The sequence below is a fragment of the Idiotropiscis lumnitzeri genome, chromosome 15 (genome assembly GCF_059441095.1).
Source record: "Idiotropiscis lumnitzeri isolate Australia: NSW breed Sydney's pygmy pipehorse chromosome 15, RoL_Ilum_1.0, whole genome shotgun sequence".
NCBI lineage: Eukaryota > Metazoa > Chordata > Actinopteri > Syngnathiformes > Syngnathidae > Idiotropiscis > Idiotropiscis lumnitzeri.
In genome coordinates, this window is record NC_142405.1 from 805207 (window position 1) to 830863 (window position 25657).

The 25657-nt window shown below is 46.7% G+C and overlaps 1 protein-coding gene across 2 annotated transcripts; it reads left to right on the forward strand.

Annotated features, from left to right (window-relative positions):
- Positions 1 to 1041: 1041 nt before the first annotated feature.
- Positions 1042 to 22710, forward strand: vat1 (vesicle amine transport 1). 2 transcript variants are annotated; one of them, XM_088318059.1, is made up of 7 exons: positions 1042 to 1198; positions 1372 to 1804; positions 7158 to 7365; positions 15609 to 15779; positions 15905 to 15994; positions 16799 to 17040; positions 18402 to 22710. In XM_088318059.1, exons 2-7 carry the CDS (start codon positions 1385 to 1387, stop codon positions 18669 to 18671), a joined length of 1401 nt encoding a protein of 466 aa, XP_088174185.1. In that variant the 5' UTR covers positions 1042 to 1198; positions 1372 to 1384; the 3' UTR covers positions 18672 to 22710. The 2 variants fall into 2 exon arrangements, with proteins under 2 accessions (XP_088174185.1, XP_088174186.1); XM_088318060.1 differs by having other exon boundaries at positions 1156 to 1211.
- Positions 22711 to 25657: the final 2947 nt, after the last annotated feature.

Below are 25657 nucleotides of genomic sequence, written 5' to 3' on the forward strand. Positions count from 1 at the left end.
TGACCTGTTTCGATACGTACTTCAGTCCTTACGAAAGTCTTTTGACTATTATTTTTGAAATCTTAGTCAAATGAAAATAAAAGTATTCTAAATTTGACAGAGCATGAGAACAATCAATTTGCTCCAAGCTTCTTGAAAGTAGACTTTTCCCTCCAGGTCGTCGCTGGGATGTCCGCCAATGTGACGACGAGGCAGTCAAGCAGCCACGCTCGCCGACGCCCGATAGCGATACGTCACACTCGGGCTGTAAAGTCGCACTTGTTTACTTTTTCATCCGTTTTTACGCTTCTGCCTTTCGCTGTGTGATCGGAGCGCGATGTCGGCTCACGAAGGCAGTAAAGTGGCCAAAGCGAGAGAGAGAGAGAAAGGCTTTTTTGCGGAAGTGGCCAAACTAGCTCGCAAACGGCGCTTCAAAGTCAAAGCATTCAAGTTATTTTATAGTGGTGATAAGCAACTCATACTGTGGCCCAAGCGTGTTAGACCAAAATTCAATGAAAATTAATGAGAACAACGCAATTGTCCGTATTTGCTCAAGTTTTAAGCAACTGTCTTCAAACGTGAGAAATGTATTCAGAAACGAATCTTTGAATTTACGTTACAGTCTCGTTTTGCACATTTTAGTTGCTGTCGCAAAAATGGCACCATGACAAAGATGTTCAGTATCATGTGAGGTATTTCTTTTTTAACAATATGTTGATTATTGTGTTTGCCGTTTGCAGTGGCGGACGACTAATTTGGATGCTGAGGCGCGTTTCTCACATTTTTTCTTGTGCTCACATGGCCTTTCTCGCATATTCCAAAATCACGCATGTTTGATTAATTGAAGAATATAAACAGTTGATGGATATGAATGCTTGTTTGTTTGTATGTTGCCAGCAAATTGAACATGAATCGCATGAGCGGTTAGTCCCCTCCTTTGCAAGATTGTCACCCAATAGTTCTGCAGAATGGTAAATAAAGTGAGCATCTCGACAGAATGTGTCCTTAACTGGCATTTTTTTGCAAGCCATGTGCCTTTTACAATGGCTGACAGATTGACGTTCAAGCCCTTCCCATTGCAAACCCAAATCCACCCAATCACGCACGCAGGAATCCGCCAATTTCATCAGCTCTCCGTGTTTTGCAGTCTGCCTCAGTCTCGTCCCACTCACTCTCGCTGCCTGAGCCCGGCGTTGACAGCCACCACTCCTCTCCACCGGTCAGCACACTGTGTCGGTTTTTTTCTTTTTTTTTTCTTTTTTTACTCACTGCTGCAAGTAAAGACTCCGTGCAACCCTATTTTGTGTTTTTATAAGACCACTCCACGTCCAAGCACATCTTTTAAAGAAAGAATAAGGGGGGAAAAAAAGTCACTGTCTTACCTTTCCTCAGCTTCTTTGCAAACATGTCTGGAGAAGACGCACCTGTCCAGCAGCAGAACGCCGTGGACCAGAAGCAGGACCCCAAGCCCACCGAGGAACCCAAGAAGGAGTCCGAGCCAGCGGCCGCCGGGGCTGCCGACGCGTCGGCAGCGGACGCAGCTGCGACCACCGAGAAGGTCCCCGAGGAAGAGGCGTTCACGTACCGCGCCCTGGTGCTCACCGGCTACGGCGGCTATGACAAAGTCAAGCTGCAAGTGAAAAAGGGCAAACCGTCCCTGAAGGCGGCTGAGGTCCAGGTGCGAGTCAAGGCGTGCGGTCTCAACTTCGCCGACCTGATGGCGCGTCAGGGGCTTTACGACCGGCTGCCGTCCCCGCCGGTCAGTCCGGGCATGGAGTGCTCCGGGGTGGTGGAGGCTGTCGGCGAGGAAGTGTCGGACAGAAAAGTAAGCATAAACGCATCCATTCCACCTTTGCAAATACTTGAAATGTTCGTGCATGTGAACGAAATGCTACACAGCTTGATAGCGTGTGTCGTTCATTTTTACATGGGCGTGTCCGGCTCCTCGGTGCAGGACATGAGGAAGATTTTCGTGAAAAATGCATGGACTACGTCCATCTCTGTCATCAGAATCCGACTAAAAAAGGACATTTATGTCCCCCAAAATACAATTTGTGGTTCGTTAAGTCTATATTGTGCACAGGGAGAAGACACGTGTTCCGGATGTTGCGAAGATGGAAGGGACGTTTTAGTGACTTAAGAGTCTATCATTGAGATTGGAATTCAAATGCTTCTCGATATTAATGCTCCAATTTGCCTACAATGGACAAGAGATAACGGGTGTCCCACCCACGCGGTGCCGCACCATTCACTCATACTGTGCTGCTGTCACTTTGCCTTTGCGCAACTTTTAGCGAACGTAACGCAAGCCGAACAAATTGTCGAGTTCAGCAAATGCAAAAGGAAAATTAACGATTGTTTTTTTTTTGTTGTTTTTTTTTTTACAAGTTTCGTTTGTATTGTTTGCGTTGTATTGCGTTCCAACGAGGTGCGCCAAGGCTTGAAATACAGCCGCGTCAAGCTAAAATGAATTTGCGGGACATAACCGGAAGTAGAATCCATTCAAAATAGTCACAATATTTCAAACGGCAAGCGATGGTTTTCTGGCCAAATGTGACAAATTAGCGATGTTAGTTCGTCGTACCTTCACACATTCCGGCATCTGATAGCCATAAACGACACTTTTGAAGGCATTTGGTGGGCTCAAAGAACTCCAAGTGGCGTTTTATTTTGTAAACTTCTGGAGACCGGGTGCCGTGCGTTAGTCTAACTTGATGCCGGTGGAGGCGATGGAGTGATTGACGCCTTTTGTTAGCAGAGGGGGCGTCGCTCTGAGATTGACAAGGTGCAGCACAACAGACCGGAACCGAGCCCCACCTCGACGTTGCTTTATTCATAAACACGTCATTAGTCAAGCAAAAGGGCTAAACACAAGTTCATTTCAAGAGCTTGAAGACAAAGAAATTGACCTTTGACCCTGGCCAATCCTTGCATCCATGTTGTACAACTGCCTTCTTTCTGTCTTTCAATGGGGGGAAAAGCCTCATTTGTGATGTTGAGCCGTCACAGAACATTGGCCTAATTATTTGGAGAGGCTGAGAGCTGGCTGATGAAGAACAACTGGGGTGTGGTTAACCCATGTGGCCGTACCATGCTAATAAGACACGGGACTGTACTGGACATAATGGCTATAAATGTTTAATGTTCAACCTCACATTTGTGGAGTATACTGTAAGTATCGTCATTCAGTGGCGGTTTAGGTGAGATCTAAGAAGGTCTTAGGCATTAGCGCTGTTTGAATTTATATCAGCATTTGTTAGCGATATCTCATTCCTTGAATGCATCGCCACTTATGGTGTACTTTAACCTTAAAAAATATACTTTGTAGTATTTCTTATCTCTTGTAGCCTCTCAGTAACATCTTAGCATCATGAATGAATTTTTAACTTAAACAGCAAACCTGTTCAACAAACTTGAAGGTGATTCTGTTGGCCTCGTGTTAAGAACGTTTGTTAGCCACCTTGTAGACCGACGTTACCCTGAACCCAAACTTGGACCTTAAACGTAGCGCGTGTTAGCTTTAGCCTTTCTTAGCCACGTGTTAGCATCATGCACGTTTAAGCCGAATAGCACACTGACTTTCACAACGCTCTATTTGTGTTCTACGTGTTGCTCGCCACATTTTTGTTGCGGTAAATTTGTTTGGACTGTTATTTTCGGAAGATGACATCGTGTAAATCTGAAACGGGAATAGAGTAAAGGGACGCGAAGCACGATGAGTCATACACTCAGTGGCTTCATGATCATTAGTTTTAGTCGATGAAAGCGCAAAGTAAACAGGCGACCATTAAACCATCAATGGCTCGCTCGTTTTGTCACCGGGGTCCGTTTTGTTTCCACGTAACATTTTAATGTCGATGCCCTCGATGATGTTTTAAGCGAAATGTGGGGAGCGGGCGTGGAGGTTTAATCCGACATGAAGGATGGGCTGGGGTGTCGCTGGCGACTAATTGCATTACAATCGGTGAGGGGTCAGCCGGACACCGCGGTCGGGCCAGAAACCTTTTGAGTGTGAGGCTCTTTCCACATTGTCAGTCGAGTAAATTGGATTTAAAGGTCAACACGCAAACAACACGGCTCGTCATCGCCTACGCCCTCGCTTATAGAATTAAGAGGCAATCGAGCTAATGGAACACGATCGATGAGATCTTTTGGCACGTTGACGGAGCAAATGTTGCTGACCACCCGAAGGCAAAAGAGCAGCAGCTCTTCTCTATTTTTTATTTCTTGTTGGTGGCGAGCGCTGGCTTTGATTTTAGGTCCGCAAAGGAACGTTCACAACGCTAACCACATGTCAGAAAGTCTTTCTGAGGCAGGATGGAATTGAAAACATGCTGTTGTGAGCCGCCAACTGGGTGTTTTAGTCCAAAATGAGAACGCTTTGACAAAGTCAGCACTATTTGCAGGGTGAGGCATTCATCCCTCACCCAAAAAGTGAACTTTTACAAGTCATGCATAGCCACTGGAAATGTTAAAACTTTAAACGCTGAATAGACGTCAAACTATGAACATAAAACATTTTACAATCATTTCGAACACACATTACTCTTAAAAAAGTTTTTTAAAAATTTTTTAGTGACTTATTTTCTTTTTGCCTTTTGAGGGAACCGTCCTGCCACTCAGTGTAATAGCAAAAGTGGAGGCCGTCAACCCAAAAGCACAAAGTGACCAGTTCACGAATTAAGAAAAACACAAAAGGACACGTCGCACTTTTTTTTACTTTGGCGAGAGGAATGTATTTTCTCTTTTGGATGGTTTCCCCGATGCCAAACGCTTTCACTGCGCTACGATGCCGATATTGGGATTTCCTCTTCCAAAACGACCTCAATTGACTCGTACCACTTGATGGAAATGCGGCTTAATAATTAGTGACTGGCGTACAGCCTCATGCTGAGGTTATGTGTGTGAGTCTGCTGTGATTGCCTGCGAAAGTCATAAAATAAAAATAAAAAAAAGTCTTTGACATCAGCAAAAAAGAGCCGAAGCGCCACTCGTGTCCGCAGAATTCCAATTTGCTTTACTGTGCTCAAGGTGATGAATGCAGAACTCGTTCTTGGCTCCTTGTTTGTTTGTCTTCTTCTTTTGGATTTCACAAAGTGCAGCGACACCAAAAAGTGTGCTGTTGATTCGACTTTGGAGACGACTCATCCGCAATGACCTAAGAAGGAGCCTTTTTTTGGAATCGTGTGACAATGAGTAAGCAAGGAAGGGGGGGGGGGGGGATCACAAATCATATCGAAACCCTTGTGATGCTGCGCATCAGCACTTTTTATTCTCCTTTTTTTTTTTTTTTTCCCCATCCACACGCCGAGCCCTTGGCGAGTGTCGGTCGGATCGGACCCAGATGTTCTCAATTAGCCCCGGCTCGCATTGTCATTCTGGTATTTCCTGCGGGCCTCCCTTTTATCTAAATCGCCATTCTTTTGGAGAAAGACCGCTCCATCTTACTCCTCCTTGTCATTTACGATGTCCCGGCTCAGGTTTGGTCCATGTGCTGTCCCGGTCGTCCGAACAAAAGTGAAGTGAAACTTTGCTTCATTTGCATGACGAAATGGGTCAAGTGCAAACAGGGCGTGGCCTCTCATGGTTGCAGCACCGCAACACCTTGGCCGCCACATGCCGGCACATCGCCATCCAGGACATGAATCCAAGTCTTACTGCAAATGATTTGCATATGGCCTTGGTTTCCTGCTGAGCTCGTCAACCGACAAAGTCGCTGACCTGCAAGCCGTCCCCGAAGTGAATCAACATTTGATGAAGTCAGTGAGAGAATATGCGGCCGAGTGGAAGCGTCTTAGTTGACCCCGACGGTGACTCTGCAGGATGCCCAGAAATGTGCTTCTGCGTGTGTGTGTGTGTGTGTGTGTGTGTGTGGGGGTGTGTGTGTGTGTGTGTGTGTGTGTGTGCGTGCGTGTGTTGCAAGTGTCACAAGGCTGTCTCACTTGGCCTTGAGTACGTATTCCTCACATGCTGTACGTGGGCACAGAAGAAGAAGAAGCGCTGAGATGGCCGCATGAGTCATGTCGCTCTCCCGTAAATGGCGTCACCAGCGCCGCCGCCGCCGCCGCCGTTGTCTTGCATTGTTCTACCGAGTGAAGCGGCAGGCCCGATGCATTCAAGCCCCCACCCAGAGTCAGCATGTCCAACAAAGGAATGCAAAAGGGAAAGCGAAGGAAGAAAGAGGGGAGCTGTCTCTAATTGGAGCTGATGGACAAAAAGGCGCACGGCTCCCTCCGGACCGTCCGAGCGGGTTTGTTCCCAGGAGGAGAGCGCTCGTCTTCTGCTCAGCCATGGGGAAGAAATCTGAAATCTGGCAGAGGCGATGATGAGTGGAAGGAAGCCAGGGGGGAAAAGATGGGCCCCCATTGTCCTGAAGTCTTTGAGAAGGAGACAGTCGGGGATGAAGAAATCCAAAGACAGGAGGAGGGACGTACTCGCGTGAAGGGGGAAGGAAAACCTTCTCAAATTGTTCTGCTGTCGGGAAGTGAAAGAGAAAAAGTAAGGATTGCGGAGAGGAAGAGGAGGAGGGAGAGACTTTTCTAAAAGGAGGAAGAAAACAGGAAGAGGGCTCCAAGGCCGCAGTTGTCTCTGTTTCCTGTGTCGCTCGAGCGGTCCTTCCTGATTGGACGCAACAGTCAGTGGAGGATTGGTCTTTGATAAGAACGTGAGCCGCTTTCAAAGAGGAAATGGACCGCAATTTGACACGCTTACACTCCGGTGCACCAAAAGACGTTGGCAGTTCATCAATGAATGGCAAAATTTGCCCTAATTGATTGTGATTCATCGCATTTTTCAACAACAATTTTCTACAAAGCTTCTATCGATATTTTCATGAGAAAAACATTTTTAAAGATGAACAAAGGCCGGAGGTGGATTGTGGTCCGGCCCACGAAAAATCTCTCGTGCGTGCGATGAACCGAAGCTATTCGCAAAACGGGACGGAAATTGCCTCCAAATGCGTCTTTAGCGCCACTAGCACTACTTTTATGGATGAAGAGACGTGAGACAGCACTGCCGTTAGCATCTCTTCCGCGGTGGTTTTTTTTTTTTCTGAGTGTAATCGGGGGCCAAAACCGGGTTGGGGGACAACAATTTGTTCAGCGATGGAAATTGGTGCCAAGGAAGAATGTGTTGTATTTTTTTCCAATTGGTAATGACTGACTGCCATTGTTTCCCAGGTGGGCGAGCGGGTGATGGTGCTGAGTCGCTTCGGCCTGTGGCAGGAGGTGGTGGTGGTGCCGGCCAACCGCACCTTCGTCATGCCGGAGGGCATGAGCTTCGAGGAGGCCGCCGCCATTCCGGTCAACTACATCACCGCCTACATGATGCTCTTTGACTTCGGTCACCTGCGGCCCAACCAGAGCGTCCTCATCCACTCGGCCGCAGGTAGGATTCATGCCCTCTACGGAATGATTTTAGGCAAAGCAAATTCAATCATTTCTTAGAAATTCATTTCTTGATCGGGAATACCAACATTGCCTTGTTTTATATTTTTGACATTTTATATGAATTGGGGGAATGGTAGCGATCGGAAAATAAGAAACGATACCAAGAAGATAAATTCAAGAAAAATGGCGTAAGAAGGAACCCCGAGGCTCAGCTCAGCAAGGAGCGGTTTCACAATTTGGTTTTGAAAGGCAACTGCAACGAAAGATGCTGACCAATATGAGGCGTGCCAGCATGTGAGCAGTCTTGTGACAATTTTGCATTGACGTATTCAAACGAAATCATGACCATCCCCCCCACTTTCCAAGAATATTCCTTCGCTTGGCATCTCCGCAGGATGTCCGCATCATGACCTTGATGATCAAAATGTTTGAATCCACCAAATTAGGAGGTTAAAGACGCGGGTGGGGATTGGTGGGAGAAGGTTGCGAGGCGACTGGAAGTATCCACACCTGCTTCGGGATGTAAAAATCGGCAAGCCCGATGAGAACTTGTGATTTTTTTGCTGCCGCTCCAGACAGCTGGCGTGCCGGAAAATACATTAGCTCGCCGCCTGTTGAATTTTCGTGTGAGGGAGTCGGAGCAGGAACAGGATCGGGAGGCTTTTGGGACAGCGTGTGGGTGTACATGGAACGAGAAGTGAGGCGGGGAAGGAAATTGGATCTGCGTTTCTGCCCAGGTGGATCCAGTTGAGAGTCGAAAGCAATGCGACGTTGTTTCCCGGGAGACGAGCGACGGCCGTCCTCCCAAAAGTTTGGATGCAGCCGAGAAGGCTTTCACGACAGGGCGTTACGCGTGCACTGTAGGAAGCAAATCGCGAAAATGAGGTTTTCTCATGCGGGGAGGCTGGGACAGGATCGTTTGGAGGCCGTTTCTCAGGGCCGTCCGCCAGCTGTCATTACAAAGTTCACATCAGCAACGTTCAGTCCAATTGAAATTTCACATGTCAGTTAAGACCGCGAAGGAGGGAATTTATTAAAACTGCGAGCGACTTTGGAATGTAGTCTCACTTCACTCATCCACACAAACGTTACCCGGTTGAACGCATGTGATCTTGAAAGTGCGTACTCGCGATAAAAAGTAAAACAAAATGCATATCCAGCTTCAACAAAATTCTTAGCTAGCATTAGCGTTGTAAACAAGCAAACCTTAGCCAATGGGATATTCCGCAATAGGTTCAGCAAATAATGAGAGTAAATAACTCCAAAGTTGCACGACCTGATAAAAATCCCTATTTGGATGGCAGCAGAGCAAGTCCTTCTCGCCGAGTGTGCGATCCACAAAGAAGCGGGCTCACGTGGTGCCTGAGGCTGCGAGGCGGTGGGAGGTCTTACCAGCTGAACCTGTCAAAAAATGGTTCCTGATGTTCTGTGATTAGAGAGATTAAAGGTATCGGCGGTGACACGCACCGCCGACGGAGCGAGGCTTTTTTTTTTTTTTTGCTGCCTTCTTAACTCTCATATGTTTGCAATATCACCGAGGATATTACGCCTTCGGTTTCATATATTTTATTGAACGCATTCGTCCACGTAGGTATGCTGGCAATAATGCAAATGCACACTGCGTTGATACGGATCATTACTGGGCTAAAATATTGCAAGCCTGTCACCATGCCGAATCCGTCTTTGGGAGGAGGGCTACCTGTTTAGTGCTCGGGTGTAAATATTCAAAACAGCTCTCAGTATGATAAAGACAAAGATGTCCTTTATTAGTCCCACAATGGGGAAATTTGAGGTGTTACAGCAGATGATGCAATAATACGACAGCTTATGACTTTATGACTCCAAAAGGTCTTATTTGACGCTCTTGATGAAAAACTAATCAGAACATCACATGACAATTCGGAAAACCACCGTCGCAGCCACCGATTCAAGCAGAACTTTTCACTCAATGCGCCTTTTAATCCGAAATCTTCACATTTTGATGTGTCCTGCATGTACTCGATTTGAGTTTTGCTAACCCCAATCGGACGATTTGGTTGGTTGGGGGGGGGGCAATGTCACAAGCTATCCGGTGACTGCGTGGAAGTGAAAGCAGCCAAATAAAGAGCGGCGACGTGCTTGTGGAATTGTGCATTCCTGCCGCATCAACTTTGGTGGTGCCAGGATGCAAAATAATCAACTGGCGGTGACACACAAACGCTCACAATGCAACAGTGAGGTCACAAAAGTGAACCACCACCCATCCCCACGTTGAGATTTATGATCGGAGCAAACTATTCTGAGAAATGTTCTTGAAACAAACGCTTGACAGATTGCACAAATGTGCATGCGCATTCGTACGGAATATGTACACATTGTCACGATAAAAGTGACTTCAAGTGATAACCATGATGAGTGATGGAGGTACTAAACGTTAGCATTTTAGCATTAGCATGTTAGCACTCACCAAGTTCAACATATGCCTTGTTTGTAGCCATGAAGTGTTAGCATTTCTCCAACTAAAATTCGCTCCTGTAGAAAATTAGTTCCGGATTTTCGTTTGGAGCAACACGTTAGCATTTTAGCATTAGTAGCACTCAGAAAGTGGCCAAGCTCGCGCCATTAAGTTGAAGATATGCCGGTTTTAGAATGAGTGACGTAAATCGTGCGCTTTGATTATTTCATGCATCATGTCGTAAACTAAACGACGCTCACGATGCAGGCGAAAAGTATTTGGTCATGTTTGACAAGAAACGTTGCAGTTAGCAACGATGTCCACCATCTGCAACGATGTTAGCTGCTAATGCTAACTTACTTTCTGCTACGAAACAAGTCCGAGAAGGACCATCTCTATAAATTATTTACGATACGAGCGCGATTTTCATTTATTTTGGTAATTCCGAAGGTTGTCAAGTTTGTCGCACTTGGAGTGGGACGCTTGACTGGATGCCAGACGCAGAAGCCACGTCGCAGCATGTCGGTCGCCGTGCTCACTGAATTAACGTTTTCAACATTTCACATTTCAACGTGTAGCGCAGAACTGAGGCGCCTTTCCCCAACCATGAGCTAAAAGCTCGCCAACCTCCGGGCTAGATGGAAGCTAATGACGTGAGTTGCGGCTTGCAACATTTTCTCTGTCTCCAATTCAAGAGTGCAAATTCATTACAAATGTTTTTTTTTTTTCCAAAAAGTTCCCTGAAGTTTTCCCTGTCACATGACCCGCTAAAGCACCTCGTCCGACCCGAGAAAGCGTAAACAGTCCTCAGCTGCCTCTCTCGTGGCCCCGCCGCCGCCGCCGACGTCCTCTTTATTTGCCAAACAATAGCTTGTTGTATTTCCTCCCGCCATGGCGCACATCTGCATCCTCCTCCACCCCCCCCGGCACGACCTCCGCCATATCCGTCGTTAGCGTAACGTATGCTCGCCAACCCTCTGGTGTCACCCCCCCCCCGAGGGAATTTGGGCGTGGTCGGGCCCACTGACATTTGGATACGTCTTTACGAGAGCCGTCGACGGTGACCGGCCTTTCCTCTCTGACCTCGGCGTGAACCGGGGCCGAGTGTTTGCGAACGCTTGGCCCGGCATCCACGACAGCGCCGCACCCACACTAAACATTCCGGCATTCCGATGACGACGTGACACCGCTTTGGTTTTGGGTCAGGACTCCCGTGATAGACAAACGCCAGCAGATGTTATTCATCCGCACGGGTCGTAAAGCTGTCGAGTTCCGGCACTAGTAGCCTCGTCGGAAGACTTCCACGCAGCAGCGTCGCGCTAGATTGTGGAATGATTGAAGCAGGATCGGCATCGTCTGGATTGGCCAACTGAGTAAAAACACGAGAAAAATTCTCGTTGGGAGTTGGAGTCAGTCACACGTTTTGCCATTCCGAAATGAATGTTTGTGTTTTCTGTCAACTAAATTGGCAAAATGTTTTTTACGTTGATCTGTCTTTTGTCTACTAGTTTATCTTTTTAGAACCAGCCATCGATTTAATTCCACAAAGACAATCTCTGCCAGCCTTTTTCACAACGTTCCTGCCTAACGTCTCATCTGGAAAGCAAACAACCACAGATGACAAAATGACTTTTTTAGGACCACTTCCTACTTTCATTTTGTGTAACTTTGTATCCCAGCCAGGGTGATGATTTGCGTCATCGTTTTGGCCAGGTGCATTCAAAACAAGAATTTTTTTTGGGCACAATTTAAAACAACCACATAACTTAGCCTTTCCGTTCTTAACGCTAATGCTAAATAGCATCAATGTTGGGATGCTGTAACCTCTTCAGCAATGATTTCAACACAAATGGTGAAGCAACACAATGCGACAACACAAAGTCATCTTATTAATCCTGTGTGATGAAAGACTCCTTTTAATGACGTACTGATGAGCTAAGAGGAGCCGAGGTCACATTAGGATTGATGTCAGGATCTTATTTTCGATACTCTGATAAAACGGAGTGCTCGTTACACACTTCAACAATTATTTTTTCATTCCTTTGATATTTTAGGAAAGTGACGTTGAGTCCGAACCTCTGCTTGGACGTTGAAATCATGACCTCAGGCAGGCCTCGGCCATGTTATCCTTTGGTTGGCAAATGATGATTGAGTAACGAAATTGAAGAATGGCTTTTTTTTTTTTAAATATAAATGTAATTCTTGTCAATTATTTAAATCTTGTATTCTTTCAGCAGTCTCATCCGTTATTTAGTAGCCAAGAATGCCGCTCACGTGGATAAGCCTCCTAAGGGCTTCGGTAAAAAGCCTCGGCGCGACTGTCTGCAACGTTGGTCTAATTCGGTGTGACCGCCAAGCAAAGCGGAGAATCGTTCAGGGGAGGGCCGTTGAAGCGTCAGCGCTCCTCAGGCCTGGCATGGCCGCCGGCGCATCAGCTGCACTGATAAGCGAAGGGAAACCAGGGCGACCTCTGAACTAACGCTGCAGTCAGGATGGCGCTCTCATTCCGGCAGTCTTTCAACCCCCCGACCCCAAAAGTCCCGTCACCCCAAAGCAACCACCCACCCATGTCTAGCCTCATTCTTCCCGCCGCACACACTGGCAGGTGCGTCTGAGCCATGTTAAAGACACCTGCATGTGTGTTTTTATTACAACGTCAAAAATGAAGCATCACCAAGTGTTGTGGATGTTGCTGGCCCCCAAATGTTTCTTTTCTTACAATTCATTATCTCAGGTCGGCGTTCGGTTTGTGGGGGGGGGCGGGGAAGATTAGGAGTCGGGGCGGGTTAGGGACGGCGGTTAAGTTGTTTGTTTTAGGTGGTTGGAGATAAGTCAGGTAGGCCTTGGTAGAGTTCCGATTTAGGGAATGGGAGAGTTGGGCTATGGAGTGTCGAGGTTAGGACAAGCGTGTTAGTGTTTCGGTGTTCGGGTGAGCGATTAGGACGGCCGAGGAGCTGGGATTAGGGAGGTTTAGTTTTGGGTTTGGGGGTCCGTTTGACAATCCTGTGTTGCTAATCTAAATGGGAGTGAAAATGCAGACTTGGTGCAGGCACGTTGCATGAGAAAGATGACAAGGAGCTCACCATCGACGTGTGATTCTTTAGGCGGGCACGTTCCCTCCATAAATAGTCATGCTGTTTTACAAACATGATCGTATGAATTAGCGGCGTGACATTCCTTCCTGGGGAAACGTACGGGCGGCCTGCCTTCGCACACTCAAACTGGCTTCCTCCACACGTCGCCCGCTGAGAATTTTCAGCGAGCCAAAAAGAGAGAGAGGGAGAAGGAACGTTCATTTGCTCTGCAAGCTTTGCCTGCGCAGCCCACAAAAATACCGAGGTTACGTAACGCCGAGTAATAGCAGTGCAAAGAGTGCACGTTGACAAACAAGCTCCCATCGGCTGCAGACAAGGAGGGGAATGTTGAAGTAACGCGGCCCGTGTCGGTCGTCGGGAGCTGTTTTTTTTTTTGTAGGCTGCCACAAGCAAATGACGGGTTGTGAAAGTTCCTCAACTAAAAGTGGAAATAAATGCAGAGGAAGTGACACATCCGAACAAGTCTGTGACGGATCCGCTCGCAAGCATTTTCATTTACAACGTCGAGAGCGATGGACATTGAGGTGTTTCTACCACAAATAAACGTTAATATGAAAAAACAGAACACACAGATGAAAATATTGTGATTTACTGTAAAGATTCATTCTCGTTTCTTCAACATTTTGTTTGTAGTGCCTTAAATGCTATTAGAACATTCTGAAGGCCCCAAATGGCAAAAAAAACAAAAAAAAACAAAAGGGAGACAATGCCAATCGGTCCTCGTTAGACACAAGCTTTGAATCTGAATGAAGACATTGTGAGTTTTAATCAGGATAATGCCGAGGTGTCACTTTATCGCAATGTCGCCTTGCGATAAATCCGACAAGCATTTCATTAGCAATGTGCACCGTTGTCGGGCTCTGACTAAAACAACAGTGTCCCAGTGTCGAGGCGGTGGATTCCTCCGTGTTTTTGTCTCAAATTCCTCATTGGATGGAAGTATGTCAGGATTGGGGGAGAAACAAAAAACCCTCCTGTGACTGAGGGGAAAACAAACAACATGCGTGGCGACGACAAATGTAAACATTTCAATTTGATTTCAAGAGAAGCAATGTGATTAGCAGCAGGAATTTGCTTAGGCTGCCGTCTCTGCTTTGGGTTTGATTGGGGGGGGCAGATATCTATGGGGCTCAAGGGAGTTTCCGTCTTCAGGTTAAGGAGGGCGGAGTTATTTGAGATTATCCAATGGGATGGAACAGTTCTTCTAAATTATTTTCTTTTACGCCCCCCTCGAGCGAGAAGAAAACAATTGGCGCCCCCCCCCCCCCACCCGCACACACTCTCTGCCGCTATTTTAAATAATAGCATTTTCGTTGCAAAACAAACCTACGCCACTCGCTGTGCACAATGGGCAAGGAGAGCGCCACTGCCACCTACTGGAGAGGGTGCGCAATTACACTTTATTGAAGTGCGGCAGAAAAAAAGCACGTTCCACAGGGTCACGCCCCCCCCCAGGGAGGCCCGCCCCACTATTTGAGAAGCACTGGGATAGAACAATAGGATAATCGATTCTAAAAAGATTCGATTGCGGCGTCAGTCGGAGTCAGATAAGGGATCAGAGCGGTCCGTGGCGGTCCGGAGTAATTAGGGTTCGCTTTCGGGATAAGGTTGGGATCGGAGTTCCCGTTCGTGCGAGACATTGCGTTGAGGGTGAGAGCTAGCATTAGCAAATCAAACTCAGCTTCGGATTGGATCAAGCGACGAATCCAAACGAAGCTTTCATGTTTGGAGCGGCGGCATACTTGGCCAGATTAAATCTGGTGATCTGTGCACATGTGCATGAGTGCGAGTGAAGCCAGTTAAAAGTGCACAAGGAGGCCCCTGGCGAGGAGCTCAGATCTTGTGACGCGCCGTCAGGAGTTTTCTTCAAGAGGATGACTGGGGGCGAAGTTGCTCACCACAGAGAATGAGAGCGCAGCCTATGTGCCGCTCGAATGAGGCACTTTTCAGCAAAGACGCAAAGCATCCGTCACGGGTAATACGACCATTTTTACTTTCTCTTCCATTTTCATGTGTCCGGTTATGACAACATCAATTTTGGGGGCAAAACAATTGGTGATACGGCCTCATTTTTTCTAACCTTTCAGGGTGAGCCTCTGCCGCCCCTAAAACAGACTACAAAATTCATGCAGTCATTCCTAACAATAAAAATGTATCATTTCCAACAAAACGGAGATATATGTCCTCTATTCTGGCCGGCAGCCACCTTGTAAAAATGTCTGCTCCTCTCAAAGGCTTTATGCCATCAGATAAGAAGAGCGCAGCGAGACGGGGTCGGGAGTGAATGACCTTTATGGATGCCTTTCGCTTGGAGTCCCTTTCAAACCAGAAGCCACCTCGCGCTTATCAGTTACCTATTACCTCTCGGCAAACACGGCGATGCGCTTTCAAACCGAGCGAGGGCAAACGCACGTATCCTCTTAAAATGTCCGCCGTGTTACAAAAACAACACGTGTGGGATTCCTTGAATAAGCCGAAAACAAAGCGGGAGATGCATCATTTGGCCGTCTCGTTGCGTGGCGTGTCGGGCTCCCTAACGTGATCGGAGAACAATGCGTGCCGTCTTTGCGTACCGACGAGCGCAACGCAAAATGCCGCTGGCTTGTTTAAAACAATGACGGACGCTGATCACTTTGAGACGAAAGCATCCACGGCGTGGCGTGGCTTTGTTGCGCAAGATGTCCCCCTCGTTAACGTTGTGATCGCCACCAGGTGGTGTGGGCACAGCGGCCACGCAGTTGTGCAAAACAGTGAAGGACGTGACCGTGTTCGGCACGGCATCGGCCAGCAAGCACGAGGCCATCGTCCAGGCCGGCGTCACGCATCCCATCGACTACCGCACCAAGGACTACGTGGAGGAGGTCCGCAAGATCAGTCCCACGGGTGAGAGGGCGGCCGGCAGATGATGTCGACAAAAACGTCTCACATGAGACGTGCGGATCAATGAGCAGCGCCTTCGGTTGTGTGTTATTTGTGCTTACGCAATCATACGAGCGTCTCCCGTGCAGGACTGGACATCGTATTGGACCCTCTTGGAGGATCGGACACCCACAAGGCCTACAACCTGCTTAAACCCATGGGCAAACTCATCACCTATGGTCAGTAAAAAAAAAACGCAAAATACATCATATTGACAAACGTATTGTTGTACAGAAATGGTTTGTGAGTTAAGCGTGACAATCGTGTAACGATTTCCGAACAACGGCTACGTTCCATTCATCAAAAATAAATATGTGTTCAGCCGTTCATTTTCGTTCTTTTACACTCCGCTGTTATTTGATATTTCTCTCTCAGCGTCATATTGACCATTTCAATTCATTTTTAAGTGATTTAGAACATTTTGGACCGCTGTGTTTTTCCGCCTTTCCAATGAAATGACATCAAAGACCTTTTGAAAAAAGCTTTCCCCAAATTAGCCTCTTCATTTCACGACTTTTTACAATATTTCCCACAAATGCGGTATGCATTTTTGTGTTTTCTGAAAAAAAAAAAAAGATTTAGGCCATTATTTTCAAAAGGTAATGAATTTGGAACATTAGCCATGACACACAAAAATGGACTTTTCCACATCCCATAGGTAGCAGTTAACAGCTAGGAGGTGCGTGCGTGCGTGCGTGATCCGTGGGAAGGCGTCTCTGGCGATGCCTGCGGGAGTGGGCGAGGACGGCATGCACGGAGAACAGGGCTCTGGTTTTTCCATTTAGTACAAAAATGCTCGCACGCGGCTTCCCACCATCAGCCATTCATCCTGGACCCGATCGTCCATCTCATCAACACGAAGCCCAACCAAACATTCGTCCGAACGCATTCTGTGTCCTCCAAACTTGGAATGCGTCCGAACACTCCACACTGTGAGAGCACGAAAGGAACAGCTGATGTGAAACGACGCATTTGTTCTTCAGGTGCCGCTAACATGCTGGCGGGCCAGAAGAAGAACTTGCTGGCCGTGGCCAAGAATTGGTACCACCAGTTCTCCATCCACACGCTCAACCTGATCCAGAGCAACAAGTCGGTGTGCGGCTTCCACCTCGGCTACCTGGATGGCGAGACGGAGCTGATCAGCCAGGCCCTGAACGCCATCCTGGACCTCTACAAGCAGGGCAAGGTCAAGCCCCGCCTCGACTCCACTTGGCACCTGGAGCAGGTAAATGTTTGCTCCTCTCAACCGACATATTCCGTACGGTCAAGAGTGGAGGTCCGACGCACAGTCCCCCCCCTCCCCCTCCACCATCGCCACATTGCTCTCTGGCGACAAGCTACGACGTCTTCTGACTTGAATCTGACAATTCGGAGTCAGAATGTATTTTTAAGACCCTAAAAAAAGTGGCGTGGGGGTGGGTGCTTACGGAGTGGGCCGGTCAACCGTTTGGCCGTCTCTAACGAGTTCCATTAAGGATAGGACACGTTGGTGTTCTATTGAAATTGTCATCGGACGTGAGATGCCATCTGCGACATTTGAAGCACAAGAAGGCCAAAGTCTCAGGCTGGGCCAGACGGAGTCAGACTGTCGACGAGGAGAAAGCAGCCAAAAAGCAGATTATGAATGGAAAAGTGTGAGAAAACGGGGCAGCGACTGTGACACGCGGTCAGCAATTGGATCTTCTCAAACGACGCCCTCCCACTGCTCATCCTTTTCTTCTTCTCTTCGGCCATTTCTCGGCCTCTCCATCTGTCACAGACTCCAGGTTTTTTTTTTTTTTGACTCCCTCCCTCCTTTTTTTTCCTCCTATTCTCTGCTTCTTTTTTTTTTCCCCTCTCTTGTTGCCATGGCGACACCCTGTCGTCTGCGTGCGCGCGTCTGGCTTCGGGTGGGGTCCCTGATGCAAGAGACAGAGACGAGGATGAGAAGGAGGGGAGGAAAAAAAAAGCAAGGTGAAGTTCTTCACATCTTGAATCTTTTCGTCAAGGCCTTTCCAATAAACATAAGAGTGGAAAAATGGCGCAGACGGTTTATTTATTGTCCCCCCACGTTCAAAGGTCAACAAATTCTGTCTTTCCAAAGATAATGCTGCGTTTTGTTGGTGCGCCACATATTTTGTGCGCTTGACTGGTGTGACGTTCGCATCCTAAATGATTGTTATTAGAGGGCCGCCGGTTGTTCTCCATCACCTCCTCCCTTCCTTCATTTCCCATGGCGTGTGGAAGTCGTCAGGGCTTTAGGTTGCTAGGAGATGGCCCCCGTTGCCGTGGCGCCGGTCGATAGGTGGTCCACCCGCCTCGCGTTCGTGATGACGAGAGAGGAGGCATGAAGAGACGGAGGCGGCTACATGCGCTTTCGGTGCGCAACAAGTGGAATCGCGCAGAAAGCGAGGGCAACGTTCACCTCCCTCCTGCTGGGTTAGGAATCCGAAGAGTGACTCATAGCGTGATATTTTTGCCATGGGGAAAAAAGACCATTATCGCGATACACTTTTGATACCAATAAGCAAAGACAGATACCATTCTTTGCGTGAAGGACATTCCGACCACGCAAGCAATCCTCCCCTCTCGTTTTTTTGTCCGCAGGTGGGCGATGCCATGCGAAAGATGCAGGAGAGGAACAACATCGGCAAGGTGGTCCTCATTACGGAGCCCATGCCCGAAGAGGAGAAGAAGGAAGAGGCGCCGGTGGCTGACAAGAAGAAGGATGACAAGAAAAAGGATGACAAGAAGAAAGACGACAAGAAAAAGGATGACGGCAAGAAGGAGGAGAAGAAGGATGACAAGAAGAAGGAGGAGGCCAAGAAGGAGGAGGAGGAGAAGAAGGAGGAGGAGGTCAAGAAAGAAGAGAAGTGAAGGGGGGGATGAAGATTGATCGTTTGGGGGTCGGCGGTGGTGGTGGGAGGAGCTTGGGGAGATGAAATTGCTCTCATTCCCGTCCAGATTTCTTTTAGCTATTACTCATGCCTAACCATAAAAAAAATTAAACCACCTCATCAGACTGATTTTTTTTTTTTTTTTTTGTCGCCCACCTCCCAGTGGGTCGACCCTCTTCGCCCACCTTCTGCCCACCATAACCGTCGCTTCCAACTGTGCTAAATTGTTGTTACCTGCTCCCCCATTTTTACTGTCACAGACCTCGCCCACAGACAGGCACAAAGACGACCAAGACGAACCGCGCCCACTCTTCCTCCCACCCTCCCTCCAGTTAGTTCACTCAGATGAGTCAGCGAGTCTGACGATTGGCCAACGCTCACACAGCATCAACAAGTATCCTCAGCTAATTTGACAGAGCTCCACAGTTAATAATAGTCGCTCATAAAGAGCCTCTCTGTGTGGTAGATGAATTGGGCAATGGGAAGAAGAGGGGCATGTGGGTCTTTTTTTTTTCAACTGGTGACGGCCACAAGCTGAAAGAAGCACTGTCACGCCGAGGCCTCCCTCGAGCTCCTTTTCAGCAAGTCCTGCCCGTCACCCCAACCCCACCAAAGGGGGGGGGGTGTTCCAGTACAAGCCTCCAACCCCCTCTCCTACGCGTTCCCTCTCTGTGGTCGGCATAGCAACAGGCGTCAGGCTTGTCAAGAGATGCCACTATCCCCACAAGACCACCTCGACGTTATCCCTCCACCCCCACGATCTGTGCCAACATTGACGCCCCCCCCCTTCCTCTCTTCCCCTTCAAATATTTTAGATGATTACACTGAAAAGACGTGGAGCCTTCCTCTCAAAAAATAAATTCCTTGAGCTTGTATTGACAATTGAATGGGAGCAAGTGGTGGCGAAATGAAGTGTAGGGTGCCGCCTAGTGGTCGTTAGGAAACGTCGCATCTCAAACTCATTGCTACGTGAACGTGACTATTCCTAAAAAGACCATTTCAAAATATTTTTTTTTACTTTATGACTATTAAACATATTTTTAGCAGCGCAAAACAATAATTTGTATGATGTCACCAGCCAATTCCATTTAGGTATTTATGATGTAGAAATCTTGAACATAAAAATTCATCAAATTGGTCGAGAAATGTAGCTGGGTTAAAAATGGTGTATTTTTGGTTCACGTCATTTTGACTTGATCGCTACACGACACGATTCAACAACTTACTCAATCCAAAGAATTTTTATCGATTCATTCGTCAGACATGTTTTGACCACCCCTGCTTGCTTTTGATATCATTTTCGCTATTATTGTTGTGCCTTTTTCCGCCTTAAGCCGGAAGTTGTTTTTTTTTTATTTTGAAACTACCCGAATAAGTAACTCTTGCCGTCCGTCTGCCTGCCTGTCTGTTAGTGTGGGCGCCCCCTTGATGGCAACTGGTGGATTTGTTTATAAATGTATAAAAAAATGTATTCGAAAAAAAAAATGTTGTGTTAAGCATGAGTGGCCTTCCTCATGTGTTGTGTGCCATTGTGTGTGCGCGTGCGTGCGTGCGTCTGTCCTCAGGTCATATGTAACCCGACCTAGCCGAGCCCACCACCGTCTTTAACACCCCCCCAGCACCGAAGCCCTTCTTCCAGGCCTGAACAAGGAGGACAAAGTGGTGTTTCGTATGTTTTGCACTCTGTTCGCTGATCCTAATGCACTTACAAGCAAGGCGCTCGCACCCCAGCCTCACCCGCCATCCTTACATCCCACATTGCGTGTGGAGCCCCCTAGTGGGCTGGAGTGCGAGGAGAGCGTGGACCCATGTATCCTGTCCACCTCTGGTTTCAATTCTTGTCCTTCTTCGTGTTTTCTTCTAATCTGCTGGGCTCCCTTTGTGAACCTGTGCACGGTGCTTCTGTTCCGAGTGCCATGTTTGATGTAACGAAAAACAAATGCCGCCCCCCTCCCCACAAAAACGGGCATTTAGTATTTTGTTTGGAGTGTCGGGGACCCGTTTTATTATAAAGCTGCGTCTATTGTGTCCGAACCACGTGTGCCAAATGACAATGTATGTTCCTCTTGTCAATGCTTTGACTATTTACAGCGCATACAAAAATAGATATACAGTATGAAGATAAGTGTGGTTTCGGATGCATTTTCATCTTCCTTAGAAGACAAAATGCCCAGCGCTGTCTGGCAAATATCCCAAATATGTGCACCAAGAGAGGGTTGTTGTTGTTTTTTTTTTTCTCGTTTTTAATTGTGGCTTTGTCGCTCGAGCTCATAGGCCCGCACTGTGCCTCCTCCTCCTTCCTTGCACACAACTTACCTCAGTCCGTCCCTGAACTAGACAGAAACATCCTTTCACTGTGCTCTACCGGCTCCCGTACGCGGTCCGCCGTGACCCGTCCGCGCGTTTACAACCACGTCACAGTAACGCCAAGCGTACGTGACGTGGGAGTTACTTTCTTTCTTAACTGCATGAGCCCGTGTGGCGAGTGAGCGAGCAGATGTTGTTTCGGGCCCAAACGAGACACGCCAGCCTGACGTCCGATCAAAACAAATATTGATATTGTCCGGAAAGGGAAACTTCAGCAATCTATAAATGTGCAATGCTGTGCTAAAATGTCTCAAGATGCCGTGATGCCGTCTTTTTTTTTTTTTTTTTTTTCAATCTATCCTCTGTTTACTAAAAGGTAGAGCAGCATCACTCTAATGGCAAACACTTTGGCCTAGCTAAGTGCAAATTATACCTGAATAAATATTGTAAAACATTCAGTCACCCATACCACATCTTAAAATAAATGCAACTGGAGTTGAAGAATAACTAAAACAAAATTGTACTGTACTAAGTTAAAATGTTAGCCTCGGTGCTAGCACTAGCATCAGAAGTGTCTCCAGGGAGGTCCACCAAAAATATCGAGGGGTGCATTTGAGGACGATGATGAGATTGTTTGCGCACCCCTACGAATTCATGCCAACTATTTCCGAGGGAACCTTAAACCTTAACGTGGGGCACTAGGAATGCTAACACTTAGCCACCTAGCATAATGCGACCAAAGGCATTAGCATAGTACTGCATGTCATATAGCTCTGAGGTAAAGTGCTTTTTAGCGGATCTGCTCACCACTTCCTGCGACATCTTGAAACGGTTTTGCAGCATTTACAGACACTTATGCAACAGGAGGAAAGTTTCCGAGCAAACATTGCGGTTCTGGATTGGATGTCACATGCTCCTTTTCAAAGTGTGTGTGGCGAGGAAAGAGGGGCTGAAAAAAATATTGCACTGAGACAACGAGCGTCCAATCGCATTTCTTTTTTTGGGGGGGGGCTTCTGGAGCAGATACCGTCTTTCTTTCAATGTGGTTTCTCAGGTCCTTCCAACAGTTTTAGCTCGATTTACAGCACAATCAGTCACGTCCGCGTCCCGCCAGTGGAAATGTTCCCAAATTCCACTCACGCCTGCCAGCCAACTAGCGAGGCGGCCTCAGTTCAAGTTATTGGCTGATCATGTACAGTGGTAGGATGCATGTTTAGTTTGAAAACAAAAATGTAACAGTGTGTGCGTGTGTTGTGTATATACAGCTTAGTTTAGTGTTCATGTGGTGGTGTGATGTGAGAAAGAACGCCCGCTCAGTCCCGTGTCAAGTTGCCAAGAGAAGCCTCCAGCATGGGCAGCCGCCTAACTCTGGGAATGCGCCGCCTCTCGTCCCCGTGCCCGCTCCAAAACACTCACCATTGAGCCCACCCCGCCGCCCCTCAACACAGGCTTCCCTCAAACGTGATGATTTTCGCACGTGTTGTGTATCTTTGTTTGCCCCACCCAAAAAAAAACGACGCTCATTAAAACCACTTTGTTGTTGTTGTTTTTTAAAATCCTTCTTGAATTGATGCTGCTTCTTTCTGTGCTCGACTCTGGGTGGGCTCCGCACGGGCCTCTACAGCTTGTAACGCTTCAGTGTGTAATGTTACCATATGCCTTACATGTTTTCCAGGACTAATAAAAAAAATTTAAAAAAGCATAACAAGAAATATGAAAATTGTCTGTGTTTTGTTTACTAAGTCCTATTAAATCAAGAGTAGTTGGCCGTAAAAAATTCAAATAAGTGAAAAATTTGTATTTAATAATATATGTACAAGTTATAAAAAAAACTTCTTTTTTGGTCCCTTAATGCTTACTACAAATATATGAATTAAAAGCTGAATATTTGATGGCTTTACAATATTTTGTCCTTTGGCGTTTAACTTTACGACAGAGAGAAATTTTCAAGTTCAAAATCATGCCAAAAAGAGCAAATGAACGGATGAATTTTGCTTTTGATTTAAGCCACAAATGGAAACAGTTCATAAGCAACATAAAGAGTGCAGCAAAATATAATTCATGCAAGATGGCCTTCAACATTAAATGGCATTTCTTTTGCTCCAATTAAAGTTAAAGTGCTTTGCGACGTAGTTCAACTTGCTTATGTTAACCAGTGCCACTCGTTAGTTGTGGTTTTATTCACCAAGAGATATTGTAGATGTCTTTGGTGTAAACCTGATGTTCATGTGGTGTTTTTGATTATGGATTTTTGTGGAAAAAATATCGGTTGAAAAGCGTATTTTATAAATGGATCTTTGCAACGAATGGTCTCCACATTAATGATGTCTTCTCTGTAATATGAACCACATTAATAATATACTAGAAACTGCAACTACCTTTAACCACGTGCGAATGTATAATGCGACCGGGAAGTCTCAAGACCTGGAAACTTAACCTTTAATCCCGAGTGCCGTCAATACGTCTGAGAGGCGTTCCAAGTAGGAAGAATCCGGATAACCGTTCCTGAGGGAGCAAAAATGTGACGTTTGTCATGTTCGTTTGCGCATCTCACACCGGACACCATCAGCAGCCTCACTCACTCCGACCGGCCGCCCTGCAGGCTGGTCTTGTGCGGGATGGCGTCCCAGGTCACCCTGGCGCCCTTTTCCTTGTTGGTCACAGTGAAGGTGAGGCCCCGTCGGAAGGCCTCCTCCAGCCTGGGCAACAGATTGCGGCTCTTTTCGCAGTCGGGGAGGAAGGCCTCGAAGACGCCACCTTGGAAGGGCTTTCCGGGAGAAGGGTGATGGTCCTGGCAAATTCAAGAGGAAAGAATTTACTCCTCCACGCGCTTTCACCGAGTTGAAGTCGAGGATGTTATTGGGTTTTTTTTCCCAGCACAGTACAGCGGCCACAATTGGTATGGTTCCGTTTCAGGTAAAGACATTTCAACAGACAAGCATAGAAATATTTTTTGAAATACACAACTCACCATCATTACTGACTGCAATTAGACAAACTAGGATTCACGCTCAAATTCACCCCGTCAAAAAGTGGCAACTGAAGCATGCAGTTCAGCAAAATGCTATTTTCCCACCTTTTGTGTTCCGTCGGGAACGAGGTAGGTGAATTATGTGAAAGGAATTACATGAATCTAAATTGAATTACCTGAATTATGTGAAAGGAATTACGTGCGAGTTGCGTGTGAAGGCGGAAAGGCTGGAATTTTTTTTGTGAAATGATTTTGAATGAGACTGAATGTTTTTGAATAATATTGAATGACTCTGAAATATTGAATGAGGTTGAATGAATTTGAATCATAGTGAATGAAATTGAATGATTTGAATGACAGTGAATAATAGTGAATTCTATTGAATCATCATGAATGAAATAGAAAAAATATTGAATAACGTTGAATGACATGAATAGAGTGAATCACATGAATTATGTGAAAGGAATTATATGAATGTAAATTGAATGACCAGAATTATTTGAAAGGAATTACATGAATAGAGTGAATGACATGAATAATGTGAAAGGAATGACATGCATGTAAATTGAACGACCTGAATTATGTGAAAGGAGATACATGAATAGAGTGAATCCCATGAATTATGTGAAAGGAATTACAGGAATGCGAAATGAATGACCTGAATGTCTTAAATTTCAAACTGGAAGCATTTAAATGTGAAATGTTGAATGTCCCAATCGAAATGAATGGGGAATTTTGGGGAAAAAAATGTGTTTTTGTGGCACCAAATTTGGAAAGAGACCCATACGGCTGGGTACCTTTTATATCAGTGTGGGGGTGAAACGATGTTCTCGGCGTTGCTGGACGAAAATTGGAGGAGGCGCCGCCCACGTTGGACGCCAGCACTTTTTTCTTTCTTCTTTGAAATGTCTTTTGTGACCTCAACATTGGAATTTGCCAACACTGAAGTAGTTTCTGCAATAAAATAATTGCTTCCTTGAGGCTTTGCAAGAAATGTCTCGTGTCTTTTGCTGCGCTTCTGCTTTCGTCTTTGTTTTAACGGGCTCCTCTTCTCCTCGCCGCGTCTCCTTTCCGCCGTCAGGCTTGGCACGTCTTGGGCCCGCTGTGCGAGGTAACGCTTGCTCTGCGCTTCCTCCTCGCCACCATCTTTTCTTTTCTTTTTTTCCTTTGTCTGGTTTGCGCCACACTGCGTCCGTCCTGCCGGATGCTCGTCGTGCGTGTGAGTCTTCATCTTCATTTTTGCAGAGTCTTCATCCTCATGCTGCTCCTCACATTCCTTCTTGCATGTTTCTCACGCACCTGATCGTCGTCCTCCTGTGAGCTGCCAGTGACGACGTGACCTCCTCGTCTTCCACTTCCCTCTTTATCTGCTCCGCTTCTCCTAATCTTCCAGCTCCTCCTTTTCTCTCCTGCATAGCATCGTTGTATGTGTCAAATGTTGCCCAGTTGGCATCCATTGCAGCCTGGTCATCCTGGAAGGGGGATTCCCCCATCTGTGGTCCCTTCTCAAGGTTTCTAAAATTGACAAGCTTCTGTTTTGAACATGTTTCTCTTCAGACCGGTTTTAAATGTTTTTTAATGTAAAAAAAAAAAAATTGTTTCGACTAAGAACATCTATTTTTACACCTACTTTGGTCATGTAGATGTTTTTCCAAAGTGCTTTAAACATTTCCGACAGTGAAAGTCAC